This window comes from Pinus tabuliformis, chromosome 5_2 (genome assembly GCF_031772625.1).
Source record: "Pinus tabuliformis cultivar Carrire ecotype Pingquan chromosome 5_2, CPIR1, whole genome shotgun sequence".
NCBI classification, from domain to species: domain Eukaryota; kingdom Viridiplantae; phylum Streptophyta; class Pinopsida; order Pinales; family Pinaceae; genus Pinus; species Pinus tabuliformis.
The window spans coordinates 405599296-405615656 of record NC_142306.1 but is presented as its reverse complement, the minus strand read 5'-3'; the positions used below and the strand labels follow the sequence as shown (position 1 = coordinate 405615656).

General features: G+C 38.1%; 1 protein-coding gene across 1 annotated transcript in view; it reads right to left on the bottom strand.

The window, feature by feature from the left end:
- Positions 1 to 15116, bottom strand: part of LOC149159241 (uncharacterized) — a 56690-nt gene extending 41574 nt beyond the window's left edge. Inside the window, exon 1 of the mRNA XM_089434239.1 lies at positions 14819 to 15116. Coding sequence (XP_089290365.1) covers positions 14819 to 15116 — 298 coding nt within the window. The remainder of the gene's footprint in view (positions 1 to 14818) is intronic.
- Positions 15117 to 16361: the final 1245 nt, after the last annotated feature.

Below are 16361 nucleotides of genomic sequence, written 5' to 3'. Positions count from 1 at the left end.
ATTGTCAGGTTATGATTATCATATTAGGACTTTATTTATATGTAGAAAAGCTTTCAAAATGGTTCATTCGATTGAGAATTTTTGTCTCTTGAGAATTCAAGAAAATTTGGAAAAGGATCCCACATTTTATTCAAAAGTACGTCATAAAAGACAGTTTGGGCCATTATCAAATACTGCAATGTCATGGATGAAAGATTTCTTTTCAAAGCATGGAGAGTGTATGCCAAATAGAGAGACAATACATATTCCAGATAATTTTTCAAGACGAGAAATCTACAACTTATACAAAGAATATGCATAAGGTGTTGAGGGACATGGCCAGTTTATTACATATCAATGTTTTGTGAAGGTATGGAAGAAAGAATTCAACAATGTCCGTATTCCTAAGAAGATAAGGATGGGGATTTGCAGTACATGTGCTTCTCTTAAATAAAAAAGGGACAAATGTGAAGGGTCGGAAAGAGGTAAGGATTCATAACTTTAACTTTTAAAATTGTATAGTCATCAACTATGAAAACATATTTCTTAATGAATTTCTTTTATGTTGTGTAGATTTAATTGTCAAAGAACTTTAGGAGCATCATGAACAACAAACGAACGAAAGGAAGAAGTTGTACAAGCATTGAAATAAGTGTTATGATAATCCGAATAAATATTTGGGTTTGATAATTGATGGTATGGACCAGAAGAAAACACTTTTAACACATTTTGTTCGCACACCCAAAAATTTACAGGAGGAAATTTTTATTCAGTTTCACTTGGTCGGTTGTATGGTCTTCAATGGGAAAATTTTGCCAAAGGTGTACTTCACAACTCCAAATATTCATAATGATGCAAATCTGACCATAACCATAATTCATGATGTGATTTCTCATTGGTATGGTAATCTTCCTGAAGTTTTGTATCTACAATTGGACAACACTTGTCGTGAAAACAAAAATCAGGTTGTTTTTGGATATCTAAACATGCTTGTTGAATTGAGAATTTTTCAAAAGGTAAATATTGGTTTCCTTCTTGTTGGGCACACTCATCACCATATTGATCAGGTGTTTAGTCGTTTTTCAGTCACATTGAGGAGGAAGGAAGTTGGGAGCTTGCCATCACTAATTGAATGTATTAAGAAATCATACATGCCAGAGCGTACTTTTGATGTGTTGGAAGAAACTGTTGACATGCGAAGGTTTATTCTGGGATCATATGGTGAGGGGAAATTCATTGAAAAACTTAATGACATTAGCTTCCAACATCAATTTCGTATCAAAAAAATTGATGGGAAAACACTAATATGGGGCAAGAACTATTCAACTACTGCAGAATGGGCACCATCATCAGGTTTGCAATTTTTGAAGTTCATTCTAGATCATCCAATATTTGCATCAAAAATATTGTTATTACAATCAGTTGGTGAAGTTCAGAATGCACGCAGACAAAATAGAGATATAAATTATTCTGATTGCCTAGAAGAAATTAAAAAATGTATTAGATATACATATGAGTACTTTGACATTGCTGATTCAGTTTGGTGGGAGTCATTTTTCAATAATGAAAGTGATATCATTTCAACAACAACAAATGAAGATATACCTTTGAAAAATCCATTTATTTGGCCACAAAATGTGTAGAATGAACATGAGGAAATAAACATTGTTGAACAACAACAATCTTAAGGTATTATTAATTCTTCACAGGCAGAGGAAAGAGAGATGTATATTGGTTCTAGAAGATCTCACGCACAACATGAAGCCATGGAATACCTTTACAGGGGTTCAGTACAGGATATTAAGGAGGGTTGCATGATTGCAGTGCTAGCAGATGGAGATCCCAATGGCTATCCATTCTGGTTTGCTAAAGTTATAAAGGTATTTACAGAAAATGAGGATGTTACAAGTGTTGAAGTACATTGGTATGCCACAAATACACACCCATTCAATGGTGTGTATAAGCCAGAGATGGTAGTTGACAAAAGAAATGGCGGAAAGAGAAAAAAAAAAGGGTACAAATATAAATTGCCACCGCACAGACATATTAAAATTGGAGGATGTTGACATACTTGTTTATGACTTCAATTTAACAAAGAGAGGAAATCTTCGCTTCAAGACGATAGAGATTCTAAAAAGGTTGTTACCCAAAGGAACAATGTTGAGATGGGAGTCTGCTGAAACCAGTTGTGGATCTAGAAGAATTTTGAAACCTAAAATGTTGGGCATGCATGTGGACTCAGATGGGGCACTAGTTGATGAAAGAGAAGAATATGGAACATCTTCATCAGCATCCAGTCACTCATCTGAAGATGTGAATTCTGATGATGTGCAAGAAAATATGAGTGATTTTGAATAATTGTTTATGACAGTTTATATAACTGATGTATGCATCGTATCTTGAAATAAAATTAATGATTTCCATATGGTGTTAAATGAGAAGTTATGAGGCATTTTTATGTTGTTGGATTATATGTCTTAATTATGATAATTTTATTGTTTAAAATATCTACAATGCAATATTAAATTAGAGATATAATATATGTTTTATTCAATATACAAATAATGACTTTTGAATTCATTTAGTGATGTAATTTGTTCATAATTTCATGGTTTGTTAATTTTATAGTTGAAAAAAATTCAATTTCTTTTGTATCTAGCATGTTATGGTTGAAAACATGTTGAATTTATACTTAGGAAAGAAAAATGATATTCTACCAAAAACATTAATGTGTCTTTTTCCTCATAAAAAACTTTGTTTGGCACATAAAAATTTGGTTTTACTAGCATTTTTTAAAAAGTTTGAAAATTGACCCCAAAAAAAAATCGTTGTTCCAGTATCATCACTTTCATTTTGAAGCTATATTTTGCACGAAAATTTCGTAGTCACTGCCATTTTTAAAACATGTTCAAAATTGACCCCTAAAAAATAAAATCATCGTACCAGTATACACACTTTTCGTTTTTAGCACTGTTTTTGATGTTTTTTCGGGGTTTTTTGGCCAGAGTTCCCATTTTGAGTTTATAGTTCCCGTTTCAAAGTTTACATTGTTCTATAAGTTCAACACTCAACTGATGCACTTGAAGAGCTTCGTCCTGTTCCCCATTTAAACCATTTTCATTATAGATAGGAGGATCATCAAATTTAACAAAATGAGAACTCTGGGGATTTACTTGCAACTCAATCATTTCTTCCTCTTCTCGACTGCTGAGCAGAGACTCTTGATGCATGCTTGAACTTTCCTCCATTTGAATACTCTCTTGATTTGCTTGGAACAGGGTCATCCAATTCTCTGCTTGGGATATCATTGGAGAGAAGTGTTTTATAAACTTCTCCATATCATTTTGAGAAAATGATGCTCGATTTTCTTGGAACATAGTTAACCAATTCTTTGCTTGGGGGATTATTGAAGAAGAATGCTTTATAAACTTCTCTGCATCATTTTGAGAAAATGATAGTTCCTCTCTTTCAGAGACTTGCTCATAGTTAATTTGGCTATAATCTATTTGAATGCTTGATATATTATCAATAAGATCATCAGTTTCTTCAACAATATTATCTTGAGCTTATAAAGTTTCTTTAAAATCATAATATTCACAACAATTTTCAAAAAGAAACTTGTGTGGATAATAAACTCTACAAGAATAATTGAATGCTAAATGGAAATCTTTCTAAGACGAAATGCTTAAACAAGGCAAAGACCTGAACCAATCCATAACTTCTAGGTCCAAAGAAAACATAAACAACTTCATCTTAACATCTTCATGAATGATGCCCTACTACTCCACGCATTCATGAAACTCTTGGAGATACTGAGCTGGATCTTCATATTCCTTTCTACTAAATTTTGGAAGATACTGATCCCAGACATAATATGCAGGCATATCATGAGGATAACCAGTGATCCCAATAAAATCAAAAGGATCAAATTTGTGGAGTAGGAATTTAGGGAGAGCCATTAAAAACCAGAAAAGAAAACTTCAAAGTACAGTGGAGTCGCCAATCAATGTGGTAAGTGAAAATCACATGTGTGAATGTACAACCAACTGCTGAAACTTGTCACTTTCAAGAATCAGCTTCAAACTTAATGAATTAAAGAAAAAGTGTTCTTATTCTATTACTTTGCAATCTGTGGTATTTGTTACAATGGAGTCGCCTTTTATTGCTTTTATTCAAAACAACCAAGTATTTCCTCCTCACTGAACAACCAGAGGAAAATCTTAAAAACCCAGGGAAAAATCTTCTTACCTTCTCTCCCCGCAATGGCACCAATTAATGTTGTTCCTTAAGAAACCAATTTCCTGGCTGTAGGGAAATTGTTCTTAAGACATTAATAAATATCCCTTACTGTCACTTATTGTTTGTTGTGTTCTCAAATGAAGGACCTGGAAAACTTGGTATTTAAATCTTAATACATGTATGACCAAAACATCTCAAAATGCCATTTGTTGCTAGATATAAATGATGAATGAAGAAAGTTTGAAGGGGAAGTTAAAGATAATATGTTGATCTTTCACAGAAACTACTATCTGTAACTTAGAGGAATTATGATAATGAGAACTGAATCATAGACAATATGTTGATCTTTCACAGAAACTATTATCTATAATTTAGAAGGGAAGTGAGGACTTCAAGTATAGGAGCACTCTTTTAAGGAATTTTAACCTTATCTACATAAGTAAATAAAGGCCCGCCACTTCATTACTATACTTGAAAAGAAGAAAACATAGCATGATACATGACAAAGAACGTTACAAAATTATATGCAACAACTCATGGAAACTTCTGATTCTTTCATTAACCAACGATGATATCAGGAATACAGTGACCTAGTCTCCAGGTTCTCCCAAGTTCCAACCACCAACCCTTTCTTTGTGAATTTTCCTCCTTTTATACATTTGTGAAACAGTTGTGAAACTGTCAAACTACTAAATTGTTTCCTTAATTATCTGAATTAAAAATTATTATAGAATTTTACAGAGGTTTAAAGACACCTCAAAGAACATAAAATAACATAAAACAACTGAATTTGGAAGAGGATGATAGCTGCTGGCTTGCTCTGTTAATCGGCTCTTGAGTTTCTTCTGTAGATGCTTTAATAATGCTTAATCCACTTAAACCATAATTAACTGCATTAAGCTTTGACTTGTGCGAAGACTGGGGCTTGCATATATATCGGGTGCACTTATATTGGCCAAAACATAAAGAAAACATGCCCATCTGCCTTGTCTTCGGACTCGGCTTTAACATTGATTTTTCCCCTTTACCAAGCAAAATTAACGCAAAGCGGAATTGAAAGAGTATTAGCTGTACTTCATAAATCCATCGGATCTGCCTTTTCAACGCTCCGTTGACTTCCCATCGCAAAGTGCATAATTCCTTCATATCTGCATTTTTCTATTAATAATGAAAATATATTATAAAGCATGCTTTTTCCGCTTCTAACGCGGGATTTGCACAATTTTATAGGTAAACCTTTCCACCGATACATCCCACCGTAGATCTGTGCTTTTCAGATCAGGCGGTCTACAAAGTGTTTCGGGTGGGACATAAGTTCGGAGAATACCCGCCCTAAATGGGCGGTTTCCTCTCTCCACCTGACTTCTACGTGTTGAATGTTGAGTGGGATCGGGTGAGCTCCAATAAAGCCATTTACCGTTTTGTTCTGCCCGAAAACTTGCTTTATAACTTGAAATCTGCCTTTTATATGCTTTGCGGACCCGCCGGGACTTTTAATTATAATATATGTATGATTTAAGTCTGGCCTTTCTATTATAATGTTTATAATAGAAATACACATAAAACTGCGTGGCTTTTGATATATTAATAAAACCGTTGCAACCCATGATAAGATGGATGCACTGAGTTATATAAAATATAGCGTATAAACTATCGGGTCTGGCACCCAATTTCTCATCGCAATCGTCGCTTTTCAAATATATATATATATATATATAGCGACGAAATGAGCCAAGTGAAAAACACTTGGTAATATAGAGAATGGTAATATAGATCTTAATATCTAGGGCTTACCCTAGCTGCTAACTCTACTCTCGGAGTCGAGGGGGTCATAGCAGAACGAGGGCACGTATAGGACCCAGGGTTACCATTTGGATCTGATAAGGCCGAGGAGGTCAGGGTAGTTGTTCAAACACTGGATGCTTTATATAGATAGAAGATCGATGGAGCTACTCTGGAGCCAACCGAAGTAAGTGCTAGTGAGGGGGTAACACAATATATATATATATATATATATATATATATATATATATATTATATATATATATATATATATATATATATATATATATATATATATATATATATATATATATATATATATAAAATATGTTGTGCGATCACGGACCTGCCGCAATTATAAAACACAATATATATTATATCGGGTCCGGCCATCGCAATTGCAATCGGCATAAGTCATAAACGTTATGTTGTAATTGCAGACCCGATGGAACTATAAATCATGGCGTAAAAAATATCGGGTTCGGCCCATCGTTCCTGCGGACCCGTGGGTATTAAAAACATAATTTATATCCTTTTGGGTCCGTCATGGAAAATCGCGATCGCTGGAACCCGTATGCATGTGTATAAAGAGCCTTTCGATACAACAGACCCAATGAAATTTTAAACAGAATGTATATATTTCAAGTCTGGCTATATATGTTTTAACACCTGTTTTCTTTGTAAATCTTCTACATTTCTTTATTTCTTTCACGTTTCGATATGCACATATATATCCGGTTATGGCTCCATTTATGTTGCGGTTTAACTTTATCACATGGGCCAATTCCTTTATATTTGTTCCTTTTGCGATTTTGATATATTATAACGAATAAATACCTCATTACTTTTAGACTTTGTGAAGTAGAAGATATAAAGGGCTTCATTGAGGTTGAACCCCCTTAATGATTTTAGGCCACCCATTGTGATAAAATTAATAAATAAGGCTTAAATCACAATATAAGCTACAACAGATACCAAATATAGGTTTTAACCCTATATAATTAATTACTACAAACAAATTCTTCATAAAATAGAAAAGATGTGATGAAAAAAACACATACATTAACATAAATATTTATTATGGAAACCAAAATAGGAAATACCAACAATATTCTTTTCAGTATATATTTATTTACAGTAGTACAATACAATATATAATCCTACAACATCCATAAAATGCCAGTTCATTATATTAGAATATAATCATAGTTTCTTACACTATGAAACCCTAGGAAACACCACCATGCACCACAAAATCAAAGGGAAAAAATGTGTGTTTGTGTCCACCAATGTGCTAAGTAACCTATGAATTCCCAAGATAGTAATTCATTAAAGAATAATTTTTTATTGGATAGGGTTCTTTGGGTTGTTATCCATCCTTCCCATGTGTACAATGCCTTCATGATTTCTATAGGGGATTTACATTTGAAGTCATAGATAGGGCCTAAGTCACTAAGAATTTAAATGGTGGGATTTTCTATAGTATGAGCATACTCTCTAGGTGGCCTTTTTCTTTTATTAGAGGCTAACCGAGTGAAAGGATCAATGAAATTGTTGTAGGAATTTACAGGGTAAGTTCCTCAGAAAGAATACCAAAAGGACACCGCTCACAACCAGATCACAGATCAATACACCAGTATTTTTGACGTGGTTAAAACCCTCAAAGAGGGAAACAGTCCACGGCCTGTCCCAACGTGGGTACTACAGGCAATTTATTAATCAAAGAATGAAAATTTACATAAGCTTCTCTCATGCACGGATTACCCGAACAATGACCCTCCATGCGCTTTAAATAGAACTCATGGACCAATCGGGTGTCAAGCCACGGATCAAGTGTCGGTAATACCGAGGAGAGAATGAACCGTCGGATCACTACATATCATGACCGTCGGATTGTAAGTTACAAAATGTACAACGGTAAAGAAACACACTTTACCTAACTCTATACCTAACTCTACACTAGACCAAGTTGAACTTAACTATATCCTATGTGTCGGAATATCCTAACATCCCCCCTTAAGAACAACTTGGGATAGGATTGAAAGATTTACAAATATGACACAATAGGAGAAGGAAGGAGGCACTAGAGCCTATCCCCCCTTAGTGACAACTTCCTGAACTCCAAGCATATATCGAAGTTTAGTGAACTTCGCCTCTGTGAGAGCCTTTGTGAAGATGTCTGCAACCTGATCATCTGTTGAACAATATTGCACTTCAAGAACATGGTCATGAATGAGCTTTCTGATGAAGTGCATGTGTAGTTCAATGTGTTTGCTGCGCTGATGCTGGACTGGATCTTTGCATAGCTGAATGGAACTTTGATTATCACACCAAAGTGTGGTTGGATGCTGCTGCTCAAAGCCAAACTCTGATAGGATCTGACGAAGCCACAAGGCTTCCTTACTAGCTTCCATGGCACCACGATACTCTGCTTCTGCTGACGAAAGAGAAATGGCAGCCTGTTTCTTACAAGCCCATGTAATAGGTCTTGAACCAAGAGTGAAGACATAACCGGCAGTAGACTTCCGATCATCAGGGTCACCAGCCCAATCAGAATCAGTGAAACCAACTAACAGAGGAGCTGCTTTGGCACTGTAATGAATCCCAAACTGTATTGTACCTCAAACATAACGAAGTATTCTTTTAGCTGCTTTCCAATGACTTTCACAGGGGTTTTGCATAAAACGAGCAACAAGGCCAACAGCAAAGGAAAGATCAAGACGAGTATGGGTTAAATACAAGAGTTTTCCTACAAGTTGACGGTATAAGGTAGCATCAACTTCAGGAGAAGTACAAGAGACTGAAAGTTTGACTCCAGACTGAAAGGGAGAAGGGGCTGGCTTATAGTCTTCCATGTGAAAATGATGAAGAATATCACAAGCATACTTGGACTGGGAAAGGAAAATACCCTCCTTGGATTGCAAGACTTGAAGACCGAGAAAATAGTGTAAGTGTCCTAAGTCTGTCATTTCAAATTTCTTTTTAAGGCTGGACTTCACATGGTTTATAAGGTTGGGATCACTACCAGTAAGAATAAGATCATCAACATAAAGAACAAGGATGATAAGAGAGTTTCCCACTTTCTTGGTGTAGACAGTATTGTCAGAATGACACCTAGAAAAGCCAGATTCTAAAAGAAAGCTATCCATTTTGGCATACCAAGCCCGAGGAGCTTGCTTGAGGCCATAAAGGGATTTCTTAAGTCGACAAACAAGGCTGGAGTCTGTTTGTATGAAGCCAATGGGTTGTTCCATATAGATTTCTTCCTGCAAGTCCCCATGCAAGAAGGTAGATTTAACATCCATCTGATGGACTTCCCATTTTAAAGAGGCAACAAGGGAAAGAACAACGCAGATAGAGTTCATTTTGGCAACAGGGGAGAAGGTTTCAGTGTAGTCAATGCCTTCAACCTGTGAAAAGCCCTTAGCAACGAGACGAGCTTTATGTTTATCAACTTTCCCATCTGGTCCATACTTGGTTCTGTAAACCCATTTACATCTAACAAGTTTGCGTCCCTTTGGTAGAGGAACAAGATCCCATGTATCATTTGTCATCAATGAATGATATTCTTCATTCATAGCTGCTTCCCAATGTGGATGGCCTGAAGCTTCTGCAATAGTGTCAGGATCATGATTTACTGGAGCTTGAGCCAGTAAAGAAGAGGCTCTTTCAAACTGAGAACGTGTACGTCGCTGATCTGTAGGATCACCGGCAAGATCACCTGCTGCATCCCGAGTAGCACAGACCCATATTGGAAGTTGAGGATCCTGAGAAGGTGGGGGAGGATTATCATCCTCGCTTTCATCATCTGAAGAAGAAATGTTTTCAAAAGTAGAAGAGATAGGAAGAGGTGGCACATCCGCCGGACTAGGCTCGCAGGCCGATTTATTTTCATCAAATTTTACATCTCTTCTAATGATAACATTTTTGGACTTAAATGGAATAAGTCTATAACCTTTTACATCTTCAGAATATCCAACAAAAGTACATTTCTCACTCTTAGGTTCTAAAGCTTTATGCTTTTCATCTGGAATATGGGCCCATGCTTCACTTCCAAACACACGAAAGTGACTTACATCTGGTTTAATGGAACTCCAAGCTTCTTCTGGAGTGATATTCTCTAGAACCTTAGTAGGAGTGCGATTGATTATATAATTTGCACAATTGATTGCTTCGACCCAAAAACTAAGACTGAGTCCTTTAGATTGCAGCATACAATTAGCCATTTCCTTTAAGGTGCGATTTTTCCTTTCAGCTACACCATTTTGTTGTGGAGTGTATGGAACAGTATGTTGCATTTGAATTCCATTTTCGGTGCAAAAGTTGATGAATGTGTTTTTAACATATTCTCCACCATTATCAGTTCTTAGCTTAAGAATTTGATGTCCAGATTGTTTTTCAACAAAGGCTTTGAAGGCCAAAAATGTGTTAAATACTTCTCACAACCAGATCACAGATCAATACACCAGTATTTTTGACATGGTTAAAACCATCAAAGATCACATTGATCATAATGTTCTATTCATTTTTTAAGACCCTGATACATGCAATTTGTTCTTTTATTTCCATCCACTTATGTTGTAATGTAGAGACACCTTTGGTGCTTTGGCTACTTGAGCTTGTTTGTTTATGAATTAAAAGTAGTCCACTTCATTTTCTATACCTTCTTTAATATTTACAACCTTAAGGACTAAGTCAGTAGAATATTATTTTTTGTCCAAATTTTTCTAGGGTCGTGCTCATCATCTCTATACAAAACGAGAGGAGGAGGTATCACATGATATTTTATCTCATCAATAACTACTTCTATTTGGATAATGTGAAAAAGATAGGTAGTGGACATGATATCAATTTCATCTTCACTAGATGACCCTAATTTACTTTTTTGCATTCCTTCATGAATAATAGAGATATGTTCTTTCATTTTTAATATATCTTGTTGGCTTTAGGGGGTCCTGACCCAGGTTCAGAGTTAGTTGCTCAAACAAATCCCTACAATACTGGCCCTTTCGGCATCAATCCACGGTGTGTTGACTAAAGTCTCACCTGAAGCAGTATGGGGTGATGCTGGAACCAAGTTTTCACACCCAGATATTAGTGTGATGTCCTTTTGGTGACCTAGATCTTCCTTCGCACAGACCTCTATGCTGTAGCAACCTAGTTCTATAACTTCCCTTAATCAGCCTCTAGACCTCCGCGAAGGTCTATAACTGACTTTTGCAGACCTTGAATAGGCCAATTAGCTACTTACGCACACCTTAGATTACCCTTAGATTAGTAATTACTCGTAATTACCTAAGTGTTCGATAACTTTAACAGAAAGCGTTATGATCTTCGCGTAATCACTTAACATTAATTGTGTTCAGATAAAAATACAGATCAAGTAAAGTCGCGCATCAATACATCATTATTTTATAAAACCATCATTCATCACAACATATAATGCATTCATACGTAACAAAAGTAAAGAGACTAAAGACAAAAATTTCTAGAACAATCTTCTTTATTGATATTTAGCAAAGTTTTATAGACTCAAAACTTCCCTGCGCACTCAGCTGTAGGGGTCCGCGCACTCAGCTGCGGACACTACTCTAGGCTTTTGCGCACTCAGCTGCACAACCTTTCCCCTCTAAGACTTCCTTCTCTGTGCTAGACTTCTTCCTTTGTACCCATTGACAAAAGAATATCTATATCTTAGACTCTCTAAGACAGACCTATTTATACAATCCCATGGTCCACGTACCATGGGTAGATCTCAAAAGTCAACTCAACTTTACATAAAGGAGGGATTTTTGACTCTCAACTAGCTACACATTCCGTGACCACAATTTGCAGATAATTTTCATCTTTTTACATCAAAACTTAGGATTTTTCCCCAAAACTGACCCTAAGGGACCCATCCCAATAGCCCCCAACACAAAGGCCATGACTCACCCTCGAGTCACTCGGCTGGCGCGGTGATCTTTCTACGAAGATCCCCTAGCTCTACCTACACAACTGTGACTTCAACTGCACTCTGCGTGGCTACCTGCTTCACTTTCTCTACCAGCTACTCTGTAGCTAGTCCTTCACCGGCTCGCTTGATCCTCTGCTGTGTAGTCTTCAAGTTCACCAATTTTTCCTATATGTTGGCCAAAACTAGGTAGGCTTCATCCAACCAAGGCCCCAACCTGGCCTTAAGGACTGCTTCCTTTTTCTACGCTGCTTCCACCTGTGTAAGGAGCTGCTTAGCCTCCTGCAGCTTGGCGAGGCGCCATGCTGTAGCAATGGAGCATGTCGTCGCCCTTACTTCGTCATATCGCTGCTGTAGCTCACAGATCTCTATACTTAAGATTTGCAGGGTGGGATCTTACTGCATGGTCTTCACCACTTCCATGGCTTGTTTAAACAGAAGATCTCTACCTTAACCTCCTGCAACGAATCATCAATTCTTTTGAACCCATATTCAAATATGAATGTCCTCAAGAACCCTTCTCTTAAGATATCATACTCCGTAGTGCCGTGGTGGAGCTCTGTTTCCAAATACCAATTCATAGGGATTATATCCAGACAGAATAAATGCACCCAGTGTGGCTGCTACTTTGTTCCATACACTTTAGTCCATTTTTCCAGGTGATCACGCGAATCATTCCTCCCATCATATTTCTCGGTTAACTGTACTTTAGGGTAACCAAATTGCATCCTCATCATCCTTTTGTAATCACGGCACTCATCAAAGCTGTCTTTGTGCGTACCCACCACTGAGCGGGCATAGCATGCAGTGCCAAATCCAGCAACTAAAAGCAGTGATCCTCTGGAACTTCTATTTCAAAAGCATCCAAAAATTTATCTACGTTATTTAAACCATCGTAATAAGGTAAATTTCTTACCTCCGATGACACACAATGCAACGATTTAGTCATCATATTGTAGCGCAGTGTGGATACTTCGTGCCACCTATTTTTCCAACGTTCCAACTCTTCGTCTGAATCTGAGGTAGAGGAAATTTCGCGGTCCTTTGCAATTCATCCATCAGCTATCAGATTAACCCAGTCTTGGTCTCACACTATTATTTTATAGATTTGATCCAAATCATCACCACTTTCCTCATAGTCGCGGACTGGTTCAGTATAATGTGGTCCTTTTGTAGGGTCCAATGGTACTACAACGCGAAGCAATTTCCTTTCATACGACATTGTCCGCTTCTTCAAATTGTTGACCCCATTCATGTCGATAGCCCAATCGATTCCCAGGAGCGCGGGGTATGGATTTCTATCATCAACAATCTCTATCACTTCAAAATCATCCAGCGCACTGACACCTTTATATCTACGGTAACTCCCTGCAATCATCCCATATGGATAATCTTCTAGTGGTTTTCCATCCTCAGTTGAATCCGAGACCACTACAGCGCAGGTATCCCCATTCTCTCCCAAGTCTATTTAGGCAATACGTTCGCGTCAGACCCCAAATCCAAAATAACTTTTTCCATCTCATAGTCTCCTATTTGTGCAGTAAGCCTCATCTCGTGCCCTATTATTTCCTTATGCTTACCGATCTTTCTGACTATGTGGGGTCCATCAAGAACATTATCCTTACCGACACATTTGTTTATCAACTCCTGTAGTCCTTTCACAGACTTGTTATCGTGCAGTAGTTTCATACAAGTCTCCAGGAAGGTGGTAAGCACAAATAGGTCAACCTCTGCAGGCAATTTGCCTTGACTTCCTAAGGTACAAGCCTCAGTGAAGCTTTTCTTCACTTCCATGAATGTTTCCTTCGCATGCTCCAAATCAAACCCAACCTCCTTTTCTAGATCCTTGTGGACCCATCCACCTTCTCCAGGCTATTTTCCCTTAACGTCACTAGCCACGATCCTGCTTTGTAGCACGATATTCACATTCGGGTCCTCTTCACGGGGCTCGACCCTCATCATCTGTAAGTTTTGGGTAGGATGCTAAGGCTACGCCTTCTCTTCCTGCACCTTGGCCATCAACATAGGACATTCTTCGATTGTGTGGTCAAACTAAGTGCAGTATTAACATGACGGGCGTGTTTGATTCATACACTCCCACACGTAGTGTCCTGGCGTTCTGCAATTGTAACAAATGACCTGTCCACAACCCCTACTAGGTCCTCCTCCTCCTTGGCCTCGTCCGCGCCCCTGGTATCCTCCGCGCGTTCCCCCAGTGCCTTGATCCGAAGGCCAAGTTTTTGCTTACATTCGATACATAGGCGTCCTCTACATCATTAATTCATAGCTTCGAAAATGAGCTCATTGTGGCCCATTGATTTGTAGAAAATTACAGAACAATTGTTGTGATGTCTGCACAAACTTTTGCAGTAAGTGACAATTATCTGTTACATGTTTTCCCGCCACCTGGAAGATAGTGCACCATAGCACGGGCCCTGCACTTGAACCTACTGGAGATTCCTGCCTTAGGGGCATTGGCCCCCTCCTGTGATGTAATTCGCGAAGACAGGGCAGTGATCTTTATCATGCCCCTGGTTTTTACACTTAAGACACCAAACTTCTTTGCGCACCTCTAGCCAAGCTACTTTTTAATTTTTCAAGCTCTACAACTCCAAGCAGAGGTTCTGCAACTCTGCATGAATCTATTGAACTCCCAAAGAAGCATCCTGGATAGGTGTCTCATACAATCTCATCGTGATTTCCAAGGCTTCCGTCTGAGTTCCTATCTTTTGCTGCGATAAGGAAATCCTTAGGTGGGGCAGAAGCGCGACTATAAACCAATCGCGGTACTGATTATTTGTGAGATTCATATTAGCTTCGTAGATCCCGCACTTCAGTCTTTGATCTAGCTCCCCAACGTTTCACCGGGCCTCATCATGATTTCCTTAAATCCAATTACTGATTGCGAGGCAGATTTAGGCTTACCAAATTCCTTGTTCAAAGCAGTCTGAGTATCTTCCAATGACGCCAACGGATTATCAGTGTAGTACTTAATATACCATGTCAGCACGCGGTCCTGCAGAGCAGTGAATAACTGCACCTTCTTTATATTATCATCTATAATTTGTTGTGCTATCCACACAGCCTTCGCAACAAACCAAAATGGATCCGGATCCTGACTTCTTAAGCCCTTGAGAACTGGAAAATTCATCGTATTCGACATGTTGACTGGCGGTGGTGTTGGTGGTGGTGTAGGTGAAGGTGTATGTTATGGAGGTGAAAGTGGAGGTGGTGTGGACGGATGAGGTATCCGCAGAAAACCCTGCCTTATCAACTGGACAACACTCTATGGTGAAGCCTATGCTGCTCCCTCGTTGTCACTTGAAGGAGGTCCAATCAATGGACTATATTCAGGACCTACTTTTCCTTTATTTCTAAAGCTTCGTCTACTTCACGTAGATCCAAACATCAGGGTAATTTCATAACCCGATTTTCACACAATAGCATCTTAATCCAAGTATTCAAAGACCTCAAATACTTACCTCGTGGTCCCTTGAAGAAGTGTCGCTCTGCTTCGTTGTAATTGACTAAGGTATCAACCGCGAACACTGTAACAAATCTTCTGATGATTCGATCAAGCCAGTGATCAACTGCGCGCGCAATCTTATCTTCAGAAGCTTCCAACCTCCGCACAAGATTTGGGGTCCACATTATCGGACCGTCAAGCCTCCACCTTCCTTGGTCGTCTTCCAATTTAGCAATCCACTCATATAGTTCGATCAGGAAGGTGCAAAAGAAGATTTCGTGTATTTTTGTGTATAAATACTTGTCCAACCACTGTTTTTTTTGTCAAGTGTGGATTTCTATTTTCTTGCACCGCGAATTCATGGATTTTTCTGTCCAAACACTTCTCAATTTCCTTCTTGGTCGGATTCCAATGATGCGACATCACACATCTCTTTATGCAGATCCCAGTGCCAGCAACGTAACCATTTGTTGGCTTAGGGGGTCCTAACCCAAGTTTAGAGTTATTTGCGCCAAACAAATCCCTACACTACTAGCCCTTTCGGCATCAATCTGTGGTGTGTGGATTGAAGTCTCACTCGAAGTAGTATGGGGGGATGCCGGAACCAAGTTTCCACACCCAAAGATCAGCGTGATGTCCTTTTGGCGACCTAGATCTACCTTCGCGCAGACATCTATGCTCTTGCGGCCTAGTGCTGTAACTTCCCTTAATCAGCCTCTAGACCTCTGCGAAGATCTACGACTGACTTTTTTCAGACCTTGAACATGCCAATTAGCTACTTACGCACACCTTAGATTACCCTTAGATCAGTAATTACTTGAAATTACCTAAGTGTTTAGTAACTTTAACATAAAGCGTTATGATCTTCGCATAATCACTTAACATTAATTATGTTCAGATAAAAATATAGATCAAGTAAATTCACACATCAATACATCATTA